At 50.7% G+C, this 20,578-nt stretch overlaps 1 protein-coding gene across 1 annotated transcript in view; it reads left to right on the forward strand.

The window, feature by feature from the left end:
• The first annotated feature begins 12,861 nt into the window (after positions 1-12,861).
• Positions 12,862-20,578, forward strand: part of MEGF9 (multiple EGF like domains 9) — a 48,322-nt gene continuing 40,605 nt past the window's right edge. Inside the window, exon 1 of the mRNA XM_030507212.1 lies at positions 12,862-13,335. Coding sequence (XP_030363072.1) covers positions 12,993-13,335 — 343 coding nt within the window. The 5' untranslated portion in view covers positions 12,862-12,992. The remainder of the gene's footprint in view (positions 13,336-20,578) is intronic.

A 20,578-nucleotide genomic window follows, 5' to 3' on the forward strand; every position in this document is an offset into this window, starting at 1 on the left:
CAGCGGGGTGGGAGCAGATGGGGAAGGCAGAGGAGGAGAAGGTGACCACAGGGAGACCACTCCAAAGGAGCTGGGAAACAGCATGAGACAACATGTGATCCTGTCCATAGCAGAGGAACGTGGACAAGGGAGTGGTGGAAACACTGACTGCTAACAGGGGAGGTTGGATTTGCTCACAAAAAAGTGGCCCTGGGTGAATTGATGAATAGATGTACTACAAAGGGCTCAAAGGAGCCTGTTGCTGCAGAAAGGGGGGATTTCTCTTTGGCTCAGTATGTTTGAGAAGGATGTTGCTGGTTTTTGGGCAGTAAACATGTGTACTTGCGACCCACTGAGGAGCATCAGATGCATGGGAATGGCAGAGCCCTGTGTTTGCATTAGGCAGAAAGACAAAGACATGGTTTTAAGAAGAGAAAGCCTCACTTTACATCTTCCCTTTGGGATGGTTCAGCCATCACGAACTTAATGGTTTGGGTCCCTCAGCCACTTGAACGTAGTAATCATTAGTAGTCTTATACTCAGGGTGTTCAATAACAAGTCCCCTGTAGAAGCCAGGGCTGTTGCTCTTGCCTTAGACATAAGGCAATAATAATAATAGCAAAATTAATAATAGCAGTGGAAAAATCTTACTGCATAAATGTCTGCAGGTTTTGCAGTTAGTGATCTTGGTATGAGCTTTGGCTGGAGAAGGGGGCTAATCCTACCCCCCCATGCACATTCACAGCACCCACTTGCTCTTTGGAAATAGCATCTCCTTCTCTCGCTCCAGCCTGGCTCTTCCTGTGCTTGGGCATCCAGATTAAATGAGTTGCTGAAGTCGCAGAGGAAATTTGGGAAGAATCCACATTTTAGGAGGTTTTGCTTCAAGCACAAGGCAGTGGAGATGTTTTATGACAATAAAAATCATTCCGGAGCCAGGATCTCCTCTTCAGGTGAGTAGGTAATGGTGACCCTTGTGCTGCCACCCATCTGAGGGTGCCCCATGAGCTCTGGAGAACAAAATAACGTGGCCTGTGCTGATTCTCACAACAAGGGTGAATTTCATCAAATCTCAGCCTTCTCATGGTGAAGTCTTGGCAGCAGAGCCAGAGGATTTCAACATAATGCTCTATTGGCTGTATTCATACACCTTCCCTGCGTCTGCTATGGACAGAGCAGTTGGGTATCTGAGGGCTGGCGAGGACTCTTCTTCCAGCTGGGAGGAACACTGGAAAGTTTCAACATTCTCTATAGGAGTTAGGCTGGAAAAAATACTTTGTGCTTGGTCAAACAGATTTTAATAAATGAAAACATTTTCTGTTTTCATTAGGGTTTCTTTTCTGTTCTAAAATTAGATATTAAAAACAGCTTCAAAAAGGAAAAACTCAAGATAATTCATTACAAAAGGTTGCGAAAAGGATGTTGTGTTTCTCTTTCTGTCCCTGACATGACGTTTCTGTGAAATGACCATGATGTTTTGGTGTTCTCATTCTGACACATTAGCGTTGTCCAACAGGAAGATGACTCCGTTGAAGTGGTTTTTCAGAGCTCTCGCACCTATTTAAATCAGTTTCATTTCTGCTGCTGCAGGCGGTTCAGGCGAGACACTGTGGGCACCATCACCATGGATATTCCTTGCATAGACACGATGGTGCCAACACAGAAGTCATGCATCATAGGGAATGCACTTTATGTAACTTCCTGGCTGTGGGAATATTTCCCAAGTTGATGTTAGAGTCACTGAGCAGATCGGGCTGCACAGGGATACCCATGTAGCACAAAGCTGGAGACGGAAAGCTCAGATCCAGCTTAGTGCAGCCAAAATATAGGTCTGATCCTCAAAACCACTCCAGTACCCCACTACCTGTAGGCTGGGGACTCCTGGTTGCTCTGTATCGCCCATGAGGCAAGTTTATTCCTAACTGCAAATCTGATGCTTATGGGATTCATGCAGTTCAAGCGCATTGAGGATCGAGGCGAAGAAGGTTTGCAGGACCCTGCATGTGCTGAGGGGCTCTCCCAGCATCTCCATGGGCTTTCCATGTCTCTGCCTTCAACTTCTAGCTCAGCGTGCAACCCTGCACAGCATCCTTCCCTGCTTGCTCATAGCTGTAGTGTGAGTAATCTGCGCTGATGCTCCCTAGCTGGTCATGGAGCCTCTTGGGCCAACAAGAACAGGGTCAGGAATTACTGCTGCCTTCACAGCTCCAGCTTAATTGTTCCCTGTTGGGTTCAGGCCTGAAGTGAGCCAGGATTTGGCCTGTCATCTCCCTAGGGAACAGCAGCATTTTGTGAATACCGCTCCAGCAAATGGGTTTGGAAGAAAAAAGGAGCTGGTTAACCCTCTTCTAGCACAGCCTGAGTGCCTGAGAGCGTGATGGGGCATCACGGAGCATCAAGACACTTTCTTTCTAGGGCAGTGTCTATGCCAACTGCTGTACTTTCTCTGCAACAAATGATGCTGTATCACAAGCTCTAATAAAACTGAATTTACACATGGAAGCTGTTTAGCTGGCAGATCCTGGCCATTCCCATGAATCCATGTCTGTGTCCCTGCTGATGAGCTTGCATTGGGGATGCAGCAGAGCTGATGCCACCTGAAAGCACCAGGTATCTCATGGGGGCAGGCATTAGGGAAATGCTACCACTGAGAGATTTGGCAAATAAACCTCCAGGATGTCCTCATAAGGCTGGGAAATCTCGCACCTCCTTCTCTTTTGGAGATGAGGAAACAAAGCACAGAGCAGCATTGCTGATCTAGAGGATAGCCTCTCCTTCACAACTCAATGTTGGATGTTCTGGATGAAGGGAGAGGACATCTCCTGACCTGAACCAGCTCATTTCATGCCTGGTGAAACACCTGAACAAACCCTCCTGGCTGTCTGTAGGGCTTGGGCATGCAACCAGCAAATCTGCAGCCTTTGAATTCAACATCCCCCTTACCCCCCAAAATCAATAAGGGCTTTGTTTGCTTCTGGACAGTTGTATTTCCATCTATGCAAATCCAACCACTGTCTACCCTGTCATGAGGCACCACCACTGCTGTTATTCCACTAAATCAGAGCAAAATGGTTCTCTTTTGTTCCTCTTTTCATGAAACCTGCGTGGTTAATCACAGACCTGAGCCTGCAGGTGGGAAGCGTGTTGTGTTCCCAGGACAGCTTGTTTCCTCTGGTGGCCACACCACTTTTCACCTTTCTTTTCATACCTTCAGTATATATTTCTTTGAGGTGATGGACACAATGAAATACGTTACCAAGGCAATGGAAAAACCAGGCTCCAAATTACAGATTTCTTCTCCAGCAGGACTCAGAAGGGATGGGGGGGAACCGAAAGCAGAAGTTACTATTGAATTCATGAGCTGCATGAGGCTGGTGTGGAGGTTTGTGTACCCCACACCGCCTAACTTTGGCAATAATCATTCACCATGTGGGGATTTTGCGTCTCTTCTGTGTCACTGAATGGTTTTCAAGGGCACAGCCCCAGTGGGATGCTCTGCACGACATCCCTTCTGCCCTGGGCATCAGCTTGAGGCTGTGCACTGGGGAGCCCAGCAGCAGACCCATGGGTCCTGGCACCGCTGTTCAGTGGGGTTACACCAGCACAGTACTGGGAATAAGAGTGATGTCTGGAGCACGCCTGCCCAGAGTGCCACTGCCTTTGAGTTCTGAACACGGCCCCTGTAGGAAACAGCAGTGGGAATGTTAAGTGATCCCTTATCCTTGCAGCCATGCCGAGCTAGACCCTAGTGCGACATGGTCTAGTGTGAGGTATCCCTGCCCATGGCAGGGGGGTTGGAACTGGATGATCTTAAGCTCCTTTCCAACCTGAACTATTCTATGATTCTATGATTCTATGGTGGGATTTTGCTGGTCCTGTGTTTTGCATGGGGCTCAGGAGAGGGGGAGATGGGTCCCTGCAGCTGGCCATGGTCACCTTGGTACCTGCCTGCTGTCCAGCCACCTCCTGAACTGGGGATGCAGTTCCCACCCCTTGAGCCCTCAGCAGGAGCTGGGCACCGTTGCCCAGTCGTGCCACACAAACAGGACTGTCCCTTTGTCCGGGGAGTGCTGTCACATCCTGCTCAGAGCCCCATTCCCCCAGTAACACAGTGCTTTCAGTGAGAGCACATGGCTGCAGGCGGGAGGCAGATGTTGCACAGCTGCGCGCTGCGTGGAGCAACACTGACATGCAGCGGTCGGCTGCTACCATCCCTGCCTGCCTCCCCCTGCCCACCCGCGGGCCATCCACATCAGGGGGATGGACACAGGCCAAGCCTCGCATTGCTTCTCAAGAATTTAGCTATTTCCCAGTGGAAAAGAACATCCTGGTAATCTTCCTCCCACAAAAGTGGTGTTTGCCACAGAGAAATCACCTGCTGGTTAAGGAAGAGGGACTTGTTAGTGGCTCTCCAGCAAGAAGCATTTATTTTCCAGCATATTATTTATATTTCTTTGAAGTTGTTCCATAATAACACTTATAAGTGACTTGTAGCCCAGAGGATGCTGATGGACAGTTGTTCCCAGATGGAAAAGTGTGTGTATATGCTGTAGCTGCAATGCTGAACTGGGAAAGGAAATGAAAGGGAGAAGAGTTGCAGATGTTTCAGGTCCCAGGAGCTATAGGTGTGATGCTGTCAGCTACATTGCTACAAGAGCTTGGCCACACCAGGCCATGCCAAAAACCTCTCCCTTTTATCAGTGCTGATTTGTTTTGAAACCCAAGTAAGGAAATGACATGAAGTTGGGGCTATGCTGTCACCGTGCTGCCCAGCACTTGTTCAAGGTAATGCCAGCTTATGTGGTACCTGGATATGAGCCAGGCTGTGGGCAGGTGCCTCAGTCCTCTGCTCTGGGGTCTTCAGACTTGAACCCAGCCATGGATGGATGGGTGGATGGATGGATGGAGGGATGGATGAATGGAGGGATGGATGGATGGATGGATGGATGGATGGATGGATGGATGGATGGATGGATGTCTGCCACCCTTGAGCGTGAAAAGCCAGGAGTAGTGATGACAGGGAATAGGAGAAAAGGGACAACAGGGAAATTGCAATATCTGATGCAAAAAGAAAACTCCCTTTCACAGGTTATAGGTCCAGCATTTAGCAAGCCATGCACTTACAGTAAAAGACCAAAAGATGCTATTAAGACCTGAATACATGTGAATCTGAGCAGTGCAGTGAGGAACACCTAGGAAGGAAGAAGGAACAAAGAGCCTTAGCAAAGAGGCTGCGTTGAGCTGGTTTGATTCTGTATAAGTATTCAAGGAGGGTTGTGTGATGTTTTAGCCAAAAGACTGAATGAAATTCTTGTGTGAGAGGGGAATCAGTGAGAAGGAGCTGGGAGAGGATTTTACGTTATTATGGGACAGGGGAGACTGATTTGGGAATTGTGCATTCAGTTCAGGTGTCTGCATTTAAGAGAGGGCGATGGGAAGTGTTGAAAAGAGCTACAAAAATGATTGAAGAACTGGAGAAACAGCCTGATGGGGGGAGAACTTAAAGACCTCCATCTGTTTGCATTATTAAGAAAAGAGGTTGAGAGGTGACTTGATGACAGTGTATAAATATCTTCACAGGGAGAAAAGAGCGGGCATTGCAGGTTCTGTAATCTAGCAGGGGAGGGGGAAACACAAATGGATGGCTGGAAGCAAGAGCCAGATGAAGTCAAACTGGAAATTAATCATCATTGTTTAAAAAGCCCCAGCAGGACCAATATTTTGGAACAAATCCAAAGGCAAATGGTGGGGTTTTTCATTCTCAGTGTCTCGAAATGAAAACTGGGGTCTTTTCTGAAAGACCTGGGTTAGCTAAGGCACAAGCTAGCATGTAATGGCTATGGCTTAATGTAGAGACCACTGGGTTAAAGTGATTGTATGGACATACTCAGCATTACAATGGGATCCAAAAGGATATGTTAGCACATCTGTTTGGGCTTATCCACCAGGCTTCTGAGCAGGGCTAATGAAGAATGTTGATTGGGGAGCAAGTATGTAGTCAAGAAAAGAAAGAGGAAAAATATCCATCATGAGGTTTTATTGTGACTATTGGCTTTTAAGATAAAAAATAACAAATAAGAGACCAGGAACCTTGACACCAACATCTGAATAACCTTAACGTATGGCTGATCAGAATAACCTGCTGTGAGTGGATGAGTAGCTGTCCTGAATGAATGAAGTCAGGTTCAGAAGGAGTTTAGCTGCGCTGGGGTAGAATGCACTCATGATGACAGCCCGGAGGCCCTTCCAAGTGGAAACACCAGATCTGGCTTTCAGAGGGTGGGATTTTCCCTACCCTGGGCTCACATCTGGTCTTTTGTTCTGGACAATGGGAAGGCCCCTTCCTCTGCTCCCGCTCCCGCTGCTGTGCCTGGCACTGTTCCCACTGGCTCAGCCGATCCTGCTGCCTGCTCCCAGGCTCCTTCCATCCACCCGCTCGCCTGTGTCCCTGCTCCTGGAGGCTGAGGGCAGTTGGGTATGGTTGGATTTGGGTTGCGGTGATGCCTGGTTGTGGCTTCTCCTCATAGTGATGAAGCTCAGTCCCCAGCATGGATGGAGAAGCAGAAATAAGAGGTCTTGTTTTGTCGACTGATGGATTGTCCAGGGTTAGAGCTGAAACGGCCACTAAACGTCCCACCTGCACCTCTGTGAATATCAAGGACCTTCTGCCCTGCATTCACACCAAGACTTTCCTAAGTCATGCAGGGCATGCAGGGCTTGGCAGCTGAAATGGTCAAATGCTGATAGCGTCTCTCATCCCAAATGCTGGGCTTCGGTCCAGCCTGATCCCAACTCCAGCTGCATCCCCCATGCCCGCTCCTGGTGTAATGCTGCAGCATCGGTCCCCAGCCTTGCTGGAGCCTCTTGGGGATTCATTAAAACAAATACTATTAAAGCAAACACCAAAACTGGCCTTTTTTTGTGTTTTGGGAAAGAGCTTGGGCTCTGGGGAGAGCATCTGGCTCATGTGGCCAGTCCCTTGCATTAGGCAATGTGGGAATAGCAGTTTAATTTGGACAGGCCCCCCAATCCCTTATTCCTACCCACCCCATGTCCCCGCAATAACATGCTTTCAATATTCAGTGAGAAAAACCCCAAGCCATGGAGTGAAAGGCAAATGTATGTCTGTGGCAGAAAGCAAGAGAGATTGAGAGTGTTACTAGTGCTTTAGGATGGGTAATAGCAGGAGATTTGCTGAAGGGATCGGGAAGAAAAGCCCTTTTTCAAAGGAATTGTATAATCCCTAATAGCTCAGTGTCTCATGCTCAAGGACTTGCCTTCACTATCTGCTGTTGAACAACGGGAGGATTTGCTGCTCTGTTCTGTGGATGTGCAGTACAGAACCCTTCCCACCCTGCTTTTCTAAGTCTTATTTGAAGGGATGCTCCTCTGCTCCTACCCAGTGCCAGGGTTGTCTGTGCCCCACATTCACAGAAATAAAAGGGAAGCAGAAAGCACCTGCCATGGAGTGATGCCCCTTTAAGTTGAGTGCAGTATTCCCAGAGTCAGGGACTGTGGAGAGGGGTCCAGGGTGATGCTGGTGGCTGTATCAGACAGGAAATACCCAAAGGTTTGTTTCAGGCTGCGTTGGAGGCCAAAAAAACCCTCCAAGTGTGAGACAAGGTGTTTGTGGTGGAGAGAGATTTGGTTGGGGTGTCAACATGGACAGTGTGTGTATCTGGTGTGGGAAAATGCGTGTGTAGGGCTGCCTCTGGAATTGAGACTGGATGCATGAGAGAGGGAAGGTAGGATGGGACGTGCACACGTGTACACATATGATATGTGTTTGCAAGAGGGGAGTGGGAAGGACAATCTACATGCAGGAGCCTGGAGCTCAGCTCCAGGAAAGCTCCTCTGTCAGGGGGAAGGCTAGAAAGGGTTTCAGTGGCAGTGATTTTTATTGGCGAGTGCAGATTTGCTGAAATCAAACCATTTTGCGGGAAGATGTAGGAAATTATTGACGGGGAGAAAAATCTGAGCCATTCATTTTGACCTCCAGAGGATAATCTTTTTCCCAAAGCATTTCATTTCAACAAATTGCTCGCTTTAGTTTTGACATTACCACTCAGATGAATTTCATTCCAAACCTCCACGTGTGCGAATTGCCGGTTCCCGGGCTGCGCCCAGCAGGGTGCTCGCAATGCAGCACTCCAGCTGCACTGAAACACCCTCTTTTGATTAACAGGGCAAATGCAATCCTTCCTGATCAATAGGAGTTTGGGATGGACAATAGGATTTGGAGATGAAAACTCATTTGAAAGTGCCACAATTACCCGTGGAAGAAGGAATTGTAGTGTCTGAGCGATCTGAGTCAGCAGCGTGGGGCCTGTCCCTTCCCTGCTCAGCCCTTTTGATCCAACCTCTTGGACAACAGTGATAAACATATGCACTAGGCAATTTATTCAGTCTTTTGTATTTGTAGGGCATTTTTGAGTCAGAGAAGAGCTTAGCTTTACGTTTGTATGACCTTGACATGCTTAAAGTTAAGCTGCTCTTTAAGTGTGTGCGGAATTGGGACCGTAGTGTTACACATACCACCACCGTGTCCTGCTCCCTGCTTCCTACATTCCACCCCTGCTTAAGAGGGAGGTTTGGCTGCTAATTGCATCTATTTGCAGTGACAACAGACCTGTGCTAATGCTGGGTATGTTTACGCTCATGGTAGGAGTAATGGTAGCTGTGGCACATGGTGTTTTGTAGCACCATTGGCCAAGGATGTGACATTTGCTGCTGTCTGGGAAGTTGCAAGAAAGATGCTGGACATTTGCTGTTTCATCACTGTGGTTGCTCTCTGCAAATAAAAAAGGTGTGTGAGCCTATGGAGGCGGCATGTGGCTTGTAGCCAGGGCTAAGGGATGCCCATTCCCTTCCCAGGAAGGTTTGCAGGGAGCAGGAGGGAGGGATGCTCAGCACCGCAGTGATAGGGCTATCAGTGGCCCATGCCCAGAACAGTTAGCCAAAGGCACTTTTAAAGCAACATCAGTGTTTCAGAGACACGTACAAGGGTAAATTCCCCATGAGCATGGCGTGTGAGGCAACTGGACCTCAAGGAAGGAGGAATTTGTCACCTCAGAGGAGCTTGGTGATGCTGCAGATACTCTTCCCACACAACACAGTGGGGGTCCCGGTTTTGCCCACCAAGCCCCGCCACCAGCAGCCATACATACGCCTGTGCAGAGATGAGTCTCCAGGCTCCATTTTTAACTCACTAGCTTTCATTTATATTCAAATCAGAGGATAAATGTAGGCAATGCGTGAGCTCCAGCAAAGGCAAGGCTGCTTTTTCAGAGCAACCACATAGAAGGTGCTTTATGCTTAAAATACACGGTGAAAGAGATGAAAACGCAGAGCTCTGCACTCTAAATGTTGTCTTTATGTTTCTAACATTGGCCTGGTCATGAAAACAGGATGATTTAGAAGAATTATTTGCATCTCAACACACATGCTGCTTACCTGGCTCCAGCAGTGAAAATAAAGCTATGACTTCTGCTTCATGCTTGTGTTTTAAGTCAGTTCCTGCATCTCATGCCCGGGTTTGTAGAGGTGCTCCTGGGGATCTTGACTCTCAAACGCTCTTTATTCGATGATTTAAACTAATTATAAATATGCATGTGGAATAATGAAAATAGTCACTGAGGATTTTCAAGTGATGCCTAAAAAATATCTTGATCTCCCTTAAATCAGGGCAGCACTTGACAGGGCTCTGCAAAGGGAATGGAGGGCATGTTCCTCAGGGGCAAGTCCTGCAAAGACCCATTGGGTCAGGCTCTGAAATGAAGGTGGATACGTTCCCAGCATCGTGTGCAGCTCAGACTTGCCTTTAAAGCATACTTCTGTCCTTAAAGGTGATCCTGATGCGCTTAAAACTGACAGTGCCCTTTTGCAGCATGCTTTTTAAGCAGCTGTATGCTAACACCTACATGCACTGGCCAAGCTGTGCCTTACCTTTGCTCCTCAGCCCCCAAGGCAGATTTGTGCATCCCCATCATTTCTAGGCTCTGCCTGCCCCAAAGCACATGGGACTGTCAGCAACCACCTAATACAGGTTGACTTAATGGGAGTTGTGCAGCAAAATGCTGCTGGGTGCTTTGAAAACTATATCTGTGGAGAGGATTCATTACTCCTGCATCAATGATAATTAAAAACCCCTAAATTTTCCTATGGTGACTTATGCTGGGTGTCAGAATTAACATCTCATTGAATTATCAAAGCTTTCGAGCAGTGGGTGGTTGGAGAGAGTGGCTTGGGGTTTGCAAATAGGTCAGAGAAAGAGCTGGCTGCTGAATATCGGATGGCAACTTTCCACTGGGGAGGAAAATCTTGCTGATGTGATGGAATAGGAACAATTCTGTGTGTGGGGATGTTGGTACCCTTAAAACCTATGCAAAATGCAGGCATAAGGCTGGGCTGCCTGCTCACAACCTGGGCTCTGCATCAGCCCTCCTCATTCCCCAAGGATCCATCCTGCTCGGACGTGCATTTCTCACCTTCTCATTGCAAAATGAAAGCATAAAACGAAGGGAAGCATGAACATTTTGGTGGCACGGTGCCAGCACAGGTCTGCTCTGTGCCCTTGGCATCCTCAAATGAATGTCCTTGAAAGCAGCCAAAGGCTTTTCGGGACCCTCTTTATCTGGGGTGCAGCCGGGGATGGTTTGGGTCCAATGCTGAGGAGCTCTTGCAACTATATTTGACATCAACAGGGGGAGCGGTGAGTCCTGCTGAAGCTGTCCCTGTGCAGGGCCTGGGACATGTCAGCCGCATCCTCCATCCCCTTCACCCAGCATCTTCCACGGCCATTCCTCAGCCTTTCCCACAGCCCAGACTGGCAGATCTGGGAGCTGCTGGTGGTTTCCACCAACGTTGGAATTCACCCCTTGGGGTTTCCACCCCTGCTGCCACCAGGATATGGTGTTACCATGAAGGCTTTGGGTTGTGTGACCATCAACACAGCAGAGATAGTTTTAGTTGTGCTGCTCTTTGTAATGATTCTCATGATGAGGCAGCACTGAAATCAGCCAGCTGGGCAGAAGGAGGCTCTGGTTTTGCATCTGGATCCCCACTCCAAGAGGTGGTTGGTCCTTTTCCATGGGTCCTGCTGGCATAAGGATGCTCCACAATGCCTGACCCAGGCAGGATCTTCGTGCCTCTCTCCTGTGTTGGGGTCCTGAGGATAAAGAGATGAAGGCTGTGACATGCCTAAACCCTCCTAGCAAGCGGAAAGGGAGGATGTAGTGTTCTGGAAACCAGCGAAGCATATCTGGCAGCAGCCCTGAGCCAGGAGATGGGCTGGAGATGGAGGATGGATGAAGAAGGATCCACCCTTTGGCTGCTGAGGCTGTGTAGCTTTCATTTAAAACTAAGGAATCTCTTTGTTCCAGACAACTCTTGCCTTAACAATCATTCCTCCGCTTGGCTTCTCCCTTCCCGTGCCCACAGACAATAACCTCGTGTGAATCGCTGGAGGAGAGGCTTGATCAGCAAACCATCCTCCCTCTCTGTCAGCTGGATTCCTCCTGATCAGAGGGACTCTTCACTCCCCGTGGGAAATGACAGGCTGACAATGATCACGAAAAGCAAATCTCGGAAGGGTTTGTCTCCATGGGGGAAATGGCACAGCATAACTCTGGGGAATAATAAATGTATTATTATGCAGGAATAAAGTCCCGTTTATTCCTGAGAAGGAGATGGATATGTGGGAAGAGCAGTGAGTTACTGCAGAATAATTAGCCCACAGCAGCTATGCTCTTGTAGACAACCCCTAAATATTGTGCTGGAGAAGGACTTGCAGCCCAGATCGTGCGGTGGTTGATGGTGGGACTGTCTAATACTGAAGAGACACTTGTCAGCAGATGATGTCAATGACAGATGATGCAGACACTTGTCTGGTGATGCCACACACACCTCTGGGCAGGGGTGGGCAGCCCAGAGCCACCATGCCCATAGTGCTGTGCACCATCTTACTATGCACCATCCCGCAGCAGGATGCATGGGGATGGCAGCTGCCCATAGGGCTCCATGTTGCTTGGCACACCCCAGCACGCAGCCACGTGCCTTTGTGTTGATCAGAGCAGCGTTTTCCACGCTGGCAGCATCCTCCTTCGATGCACATGAACCAGCCATCATCCAGTGGGTACCATAAATAACTAATCTATGTATCACTATGCTCCCCCATGGATGGGGGAGATTTGGCCAAGGTTGCTCCCAGTGCCCGTGCCCAGCAGGACCATGGGTGGCGGGCAGCCGGGATGCTTCCTCAGGTTTCATTGTCCCTATGGATGGGTGGGAATCAGCTCCAGCCGGATGGGCAGCACGAAGGCGAGCAGGTCATGGAGGTGTGGAGGTGGGCAGGGGATGGAGGTGGCTGCCGGAGGGGTCCTGCCGAGGTTTGGGGGGGTACCCCCGACCTCTGGACCCCTCCATGGACCTGGAGCGGTGCGAGCATCACTCCATAGGGATGGACCCGCCGCAACGGGCTCCCGGCGCGGCCCCACGGATTTGCAAAATGGGGGGGGAGGGAATTAATTTTTAAACTAATAATATTAAAGATAATTAAAAAATCATTAATTAAAGATGATATTAAGAATAGAGAATATCTACACACACATAGAAACCGGGATGCTCGGGGGGGTCCGTGCCCGCTCCCCGGCCTAGCACCAGCTCCGGGGGGTACCGCCCCCCCCTTCTCCGCCCTCACAATGCCACAGCCCGCCCCGCTCCCCGTTTGGCTCCGCCCATGGACCCGCCCCTTCGGCCGCTGATTGGCTGCGCCGCGCACAAAGAGGTACAAAGTTGCCGTCAGGTGGGGCGGGCGCGGCTCTGATTGGCGGCGGCGGCGGGCGAGGGGCGGGGCTGAGCGGGCGCGGCGCTGTCAGCCGGGCCGGGGCGCGGCGGGTGCCGCCTGCGGGGCGCTCGGGGCGGCATGGCCGGGTGAGGCGGGCGGGAGGGACGGAGGGAGCCGCCGCTCCCCGGCCCCTCTCGGTGGAGGAAGGAGCGCCTGGATGAATGAATGAATGAATGGCGGAGCGCCGCGCCGCAGCATGAGGCACCGGCCGAGGACCGCGCCCGGGCTCGCCCTGCTCTGCCTCGCCGCCCTCCTGGCTGCCGCCGCCGGGCTGCCCTCCAGCACCGCGCCGCCCTCCGAGACCGGCAGCGGCAGCGGCGGCCCCGCTGAGGGCAGCCCCGGCACCGCCGCGCCGCCGGTCCGGACCCGCGGTACCACCGCGCCCGCCCGGGGCAGCCCGCCGCCGCCGCCGCCGGAGGAGGAGGAGGAGGAGGCGGCGGCGGTAGCGGAGGAGGAGGAGGAGGACGAAGAAGAGGAACAGGAGGAGGCGGCCGCGGGCAGCGGCCCCGCAGGTGAGCGGCTCACGCGTGTCCGTGCCGGGGGCGCCGGCGGCGGGATGGGGCTGCCCGCTCGCTCCTTCCCTCCGCCGGCGGACAAAGGCGCAGCCGCGGGCGGCGGCTCCCCGGGTCCCCCCGGCCGCAGCGACCCCCGTGCGGGCCGGGAGGAGGCACCCCCGGAGCATCTGAGGCCGCAGCCCCGGGTGCCTGGAGCGGGGCTGGGCTCCGGGGGCAGCGACCCCCGCACGGGGTTCGGTGCGGGGTGGGTGAGGGATGCGGCGTGGCTTCGGCTGTGCCAGACTGGTGCTGTGGTGTTTTTGGGGAGCAGCGGGGCGGGCGCTGGCTCCGACTCCCCGGAGCATGCTTCGGAGCAGGCATCCCTGGTGTGCACCGTGCTCCCTGTGGAGAAGGTGAAGCCACATCCTTCCCATCACCGTTTCACCAGGGTCCAACAGGGAGGATGCTGGCTTCGAGCACCACCGGGTGGTACCTTGGAGGCAGAGTTGGTCTGTGAGCATCAAGGCTTCCCCCGTGTCCCACCTCCATGTGCTGAGAGCAGAATAGGGTTAACCATAACTTGGGGTCGCTGGAGCCCATGTTCTTACCTGGATCTGAAGGTGCATTCACAGCTCAGTGGGCGCTGTGAAGAGTGCGCACTGGTGTGGTACCCAAAGGGTGTGCAAGGGATGAGAACCATGGGCTGCTTCTGTTTTGGGGAACACAGGTCTCAGTGCAGTCTTCTCAAGACCTGGTCCTGTCCCTGTTGCTGTCTGGGAGCTCGTACAGAGCAGAGGAAAACATTACGGTAGGGGCAATATATGGAATTGGCAGTGGGGAACGTGAGGAGGGAAGAGGTAAAGGGTGGACAGGAGGGCTACGCTTTCGGGTGAAGCTCTCGCTGGATGTAGCACCGAATCGCTGGTTGCTTACTAGGACCTGAAAACACTGATGGTCTTCAAAGCTGAGACTCCAGTTTACTTGTAGATTAAGCAGACAAAACTCTGCTGGAGTCTATGGATGGAGCTTTGTCCATCTTACTGGAGAACTCAGCTTCACTCTGCGTTCCCAAAGCCTTATGTTCACACACTTGCAAATGCTATTGCACTGATTATTGCCTTTTTTGTATTTGTTTTCTCCTTGCGGGGAAGATGTTTGGTTTAAGTTGTGGTGAGCTTCCTCCAGTGTGAAAGGGATGTAACCTGCTGTTCTTGTAGCTTTAGCAGTCTGAACAAGTGCATTAATCAACCTGTTTTATTTGGCTGGAAATATAATCAGCTGAAGATCTGGAGTCTCTTGTTTTCAGGCTTTAATTCCTCTGGTTTTTTTCCATTGAGGTTTCTGTCTTTACTTTCTCTGGAAGAGGCAGAATGGCTCAAGATTAGGAATTGCTGATAAAGATAGGAGGGGTTGAGTTTTCTTAAAGCAAAAGCAGTTTTCTCTATCGTGCTATGATCAGACCTCACCAGCAACTCACCTGGCATGTGTGAAACCCTCTGGGTACCAAACAGGGGATGCACATACCCACCCCAAGTTGTGTTGTGCATGTATTTCACTGTCTGACCTTATGTTGTGTTTGTCTGTGGGTGTCAGAAGGCATCTCCTCTCCCATCTTGGGCTCCAGTGGTTTCATGAAGAGCATCCCTCTCAATTGGACCAAGTGACAAGTATCAGGCGAGGAGACTGGTTTAGCAATGGCTTTGGAATGCTCTTGAATGCCCATGTATGATGCTTACTCACATACCATCCTTTCGTGTCTGGTGCTGGGGATGAGAGTCAGGAGGGTTTGTGTCTAATCCCAGCACCTCCATGGGTCCCCGTGGCCTGTCCTCACTTCTGCATTTCAGATCTCATTTGGGAAATGGGAGCACTGATGATGTAAACTCTTCCCAACCATTCCGGGGTGTGCTGAGTTTTTATTGTGGAGGCCAGCATCACTCTTTGAAGTTTGAAAGTGCTAATTATTAATGGCTACAGCAGCTTGATCTCAAAATTGCTCTCTGGTGCCTTTATGCTGCTGCGGTGGCCAGGGTGGGAACTCATGGCCAGATTATGTCCTCTCAAACAGGCTTATTTGTTAGTGTGGCTGGTTGAGATTGACCCTGGCTGATAGGGGTTGCTGGTGTGCTCATGGGTTGGGTGCGTTTTTGGAGTACCAGAGGATGAGGTGGCAGTGGGAGATGCTGCAGAATGTGGGAGCATCCCCGTGTGTGGTGTGGGTTTTGTAGGGGGAGGCACAGGGGTTCGCACCAAGGGCACAATAAAGCCAGTGGGCACCATGGGTTCAGCTGAAACCCTCCTTTTGCTTACATTCATGCATGTTTTCAACATCTCTTTTCCAATTCAATAGGTAATTAATGCATTATATGGCTTATTGCATGAAACAAACAGGCCTTTTCTCATGCCACAGTATTAGTAAGGCTTCCTTTAATGCGAATGGTGTTATTACTGATAAGAAACTGGTGTGAGAGTCCTCACATTCCATGTTTGTTCAGTGCTACTGAGATATAAATTCCAACTTCAATGCATTTTTCTCATTCTGGTTTAAGAAGCACTCCAGCTACCCCCGAGCTCCTGCTCCCTCCTCTCGCATTCTCTCCCCTTTTCCAGTTTCCCGATGTTTGTTTTTCTTTCCAAGCCTGTGATCATGTTAAAATCCCGGATTTTGTTTTTAAGAGAAGTAAATGGCTAATCCTCATGTTTATGGAGACAAGCTTAGGAGTATCCCCTGTCTTATCGCCAAAGCCTCTAACACCCGCCGCGGAGACTCTGCCTCTTCCTTTATGTGCAGTGGTTTGGTTTTAAAGCAAAAGCTGGAGCTTTGCTGGGGAAACTGACTTAGGGATGGATGCTGTTTGGATGGATGCTTCGTGTTGGAGCAGAGATGGGGCCCTGGATGGACTTTGCCTGCCTAAAGAACAAAACTCCTCTATTCCACCCATGTGTTGAACAATATGAGTCTCTTTCGAAGGACATTTAGTTCTGTGCATAGCAGATGGGTGGGCTGAAGAGCCCAAACCTTGCACACCCTCACTGTCCCCGCATAGAAGAGCTGTACCCAAACCCTGCATAGAGGCACCTTTAGGCTGTACCAAGTGTTTCCCATCCTGACAGCATTGCCTTCAATTCCCTGTGGTTTCTATAGTGTTCCACTGAGTCACCACGTCCCAGATGTGAGCCTGTGTCTGTCTCCTCACCTCTGCACCTCATGGGAGGGGACGACGAGCAGTTCTGCTGCAAGCATAGGGCAGGAAATGCAGGTGGCTGGGAGCAGTTAACCACGGGAAGGTGTCCTGTGCTGCTGCGGAAATGGGTGAAAGCTGAGTCAGGGTGTGCAGTGACGCCTGATGGCTCCAGCCTCTGGCATGGGGCCGCCTCTTACTGGGATGCTCATAGCCTGAATGGAGCGGGTGGTGGCTGCAGCTTTGGGTGGGATTAGCTGGTTTAGCTTGTAAAGAGGAGCCTGGCAAATCCCTGAGGGCAATAGGGGTGGCCTGGCTAATCAGCTGGTGCAGGGAGATGGAGTGGATACGGTCCTGGTCACTGGCTTCATTGCTTCATCATCCAGCTGAAGTGGAAGGGTCTGCTTTTGTGCACAGTGTGTGGAGAAAGGTCTGCGCACCCCATACGGGCAGGTCCCTACAGCACTGGCACTACTGTAGGGGAAAGACTCTGGTCCAAGCCATGGAGCCATCAACAGCCAGACCCTGACACACTGGGGCTGTGCTCCTCGAGGGGTTGGGAGCTCTCACATCCCGGTGGGACAGAAACAGCCAAGTTGCTGAAGGCAGTTTTGGGACATCTTGCCGGTGCTGGTCCATTTTGCAGCTCTGGGTGACTCCTCTTCTTCCCATCCAGCCATTACACCCTTCAGTAGAGGTCTTCCCATCCAGATTTGCCCCATGATCAGCTTTTCCCCTATGCTCAGCGTGATATGGGACTCTTAGGGATGCGCATACATGTTTCATGGCCATGCAGCTTGTTGGGTTTCCAAGGGCTGAGCAGTAGGTGAGACTCAATGTTTGCAATGGGCTTTTGCAGCCTTAAAAACCTCCATCTCTTTAGGTACAAGCTGAGGTCCTACCTGAATGCCCCTGCTCTGCCACTGACCCAGTGGGGGGCAAGTGGGGGGAACTGGGGCTGTATTCATGCTCATGGCTTGGGAAGGCAGCTTAAGCTTTCCTTGTTGAGAGCTCAGGATTGTGCTCAATGTGGTTAATGAGATAGGTTGCTTCTGAGATGTCAGTAGGATTTACATTTGTTAAAGATATGGAAATCAAGCATACAGACATGAAGGCTGAGCATAAGGAAGATGGTTTTGAGACTTGGGATCAGTACTGGAGCAGCCATGGCAGAGAGTGCCTTTTTTTCACTCAAGTAATAAATTGTGGGGTTTGTATCTTTGAGCTTAATATAAAGGGATGTTGCCCACAGCAGAAAATGTCACTCCCTTGCTTCCTCCTGCCTCCACACTCCTGTCTGAGTCATTTTTGAATCAGATGCTTCCAACTGTCCTGACTCAAGATTTTGAGATTCTTGGACTTAGCGATGCTCATGAAAATCAGGATGTTTCTGGGAGGATCTACAGAGCATCCCGGGTCTTGTTTGTTGCCTTCCCTCTGCAGGGATCAGTGCTGGGGTTTTGCTGCTTTGCTTTTAAATGGTAGCTGAGAAGCACTTTGGCCTTGATCCTGCTCATGGCCTGGCGTGGACTGGGCTGTTCCAGAGGGGGAATACCACTGCAGTTAAGGAGTGATGGCAGCAGAGCTCATCTCGTGGGCTATACTGATTGTGTAACCTCAGGGGCGAATAACCCCATCATGAGGGGACCGTCATCTTTGTGCTGCTCTGGTGCAGCCTTGGGGCTGGCTTCAGCATCTTGGGGTCTACCCAGATGGGTGGTGGTGATGGTGGGCATTGAGTCTGTCCCCACCAGTCGTGTCCCCAGGACAGGGACATCAGGACATCTGCATCCCATGGCTGTGAGCAGAGAAGCACAGAACAAGCTGTCCCCGAGGAACAGAAGCCCCGGATGTGAGTCTGCTGAAGTCAGGGGAAAGATCTCAGAGGTTTTCTCTTTGACAAGAGCCTGTGGCCTATAAATACCCAGGGCTAAGTCATTGTGGTGCTGCTGTTTGCAGAGCCAATGCCAGCTGACTGTCAGGAAATGCTGCTGCGGGCGCGAGGTGCTCGCTGGTGCTTCCAAGAAGCAGCTGAGATCTTAGCATCAGAAATAGACTCATGCCCATGCTATAGCAGGGATTTCTCTTGCAGCCATCTGGCTAAGAAGGGAAGGCGCCTTCTGCTTTACCTCTGACAAGCACTTAAAATAAACCGGCAAAAACATGTTAAGGAGCTGGAATGCTCTATAGCACTTAAACTGCACCTGAGACTTCACCAAGCTCTTAAATGTGGTTGCAGCAGGGCTTGGGCTTGCTTCAGAGGTCCTGCCCCAGCTCGTGCTGTGTGTCTGAGCTCAAAAGGGTGCCTTGTGCAGTGAGGCATCGCTCGGTGGGTGTAGGGGGCTGAGTCTGGCACTTTATAATTGGTTGGGGATATGAATATGTGTCATGAGCTAAAGGCTAGATTGCAATCTCGCCATCTGCCCTGCCTTGGGGGGGGGTCGTGTGTCTGCACCACCTCAGGAGAACTGGTTGCAATTTGGTCTCGTTAAACTGGCTCAAACCCAGGATTTCGGGATCACAGGAAATTGTTTGCTTTCTTTAATTTGATTTTGGGTTGGGTCAGACTGAAATGAAGTGGTTGTTTTTGCTTTGCTTCTGCTTCCAGTGAGCTCGAGGTTCCTGTGCCTTGAGGCTGCCCCATAAGACAGACATTGGGTTTAAATCCAACCCCAGTTTGGAGCTGGGGGTTGCCAGGGAGAGTGCTCCCAAAATCCCAGCAGGGCTTGTCTGGAAGGGTCTTTTATTGGATTAAAGCTTGTCAGTGCGGAGGCATTTTGAACAAGACATTCTGTACTTGGAATAATTAAAGCTTATTTGTTTGGACAGAACTTTGTTCCCCCCTGATTCAACAGGAAACTTCCCAAAAGTGCTGGTCCTGGCTCCTCTGCAGCTGCCTGTTCCAGAGGGTGCCATGGAGGATGTCACCTCTTCTGATAGGGTCACTTGCTCCCCCCATGACTTTTCTCCCAGCTTTGTCACAACCAGTGACGCTTGAAAGTGGTCCAGCTCCTCCTGCATCCCAACTGGTTGGGGTCCCACAGCAGAGCAGGTTTGGGGCAGCCTGGCTGTCCCCCTTTGCTTTCAGCTATTTCATAGCGGCTCGGAATGCCGATGGGGAATGCTGGGTTCACGTGGTTTTCCTGGATTGTGCCTAGTAGCCTATGAAGAATAGACCATCTAAACATGCTCCCGGAGCACTAATCAGCTGGGTTGAGCTGCCCAAAGCGGCTCTTTTGTTGGAGGCTGAATTCCTCCTCTGGCTGATGCTCATCCAGCTCTTCCCATGCAAAATTCCTATTGCCCTTCGTCACATGCAATGCAGTGGGGTTGTGACAGTGGACAAGCTGCCAGCCCTCATGTGTGGCAATAGCTCTGCTCACCCCTCTTCAGGACTCTTATTCCCCTTGCTCTAAAAAAGACTTTTGGGGTCTCTGCTCCTGCTTCATGCACACGTGGGTCCTATTCCAGAAAATAAGGAGCTTCCCTGGAGCTGCATGAACTAATGCAAAGCCTTAGTGCTGCTTCAAGTAGGATTTTTTTTCCCTGAACACCTGCTGTATGAATTAAAATTTGCCTTGTAAATGTGACCGATTCAGTCTGAGCATGAGATGGGCGTTTGCTTTCTGCCTGGAAAGAGCCGAAAAAGGCAGAACCTCGAAGGTTTTTCTTTTCAGGCAGCTTGGCCTTGAAACCAAAGAGAAGCCCAACTCTCTGTTTTCCCTGTTTCTAATTCAGTTGCCCCCCATCCTTATAAATAAGCCACCAGAAGCATGACGAGGCAAGCATCCCTGCTATTTATAGCTTGTGCTGCTCCACATGCCTGCTTGAAAAATCAGCCAGCTAAATGGCTCTGCAGCCTTTCAGCAAAAGCCTTAATGACACTGGCATTCTCTATGCATGGGTAGATGTATGTATATTTAAAGGGGGGTGGTGGTGGTGAGCTTTCACACTAAGCAGGCAGGATGGTTTCTGCAGCAGGGATATTGCTACTGAGCAAAAGGGAGTCTCTATGTGCTGCCCTGGCTCTCAGGAAGGGGCTCTGGTTTAGTTGGTAGCCCCATGGCCTGTCCATGCTC

The sequence above is a fragment of the Strigops habroptila genome, chromosome 15 (genome assembly GCF_004027225.2).
Source record: "Strigops habroptila isolate Jane chromosome 15, bStrHab1.2.pri, whole genome shotgun sequence".
In the NCBI taxonomy this organism is placed as follows: domain Eukaryota; kingdom Metazoa; phylum Chordata; class Aves; order Psittaciformes; family Psittacidae; genus Strigops; species Strigops habroptila.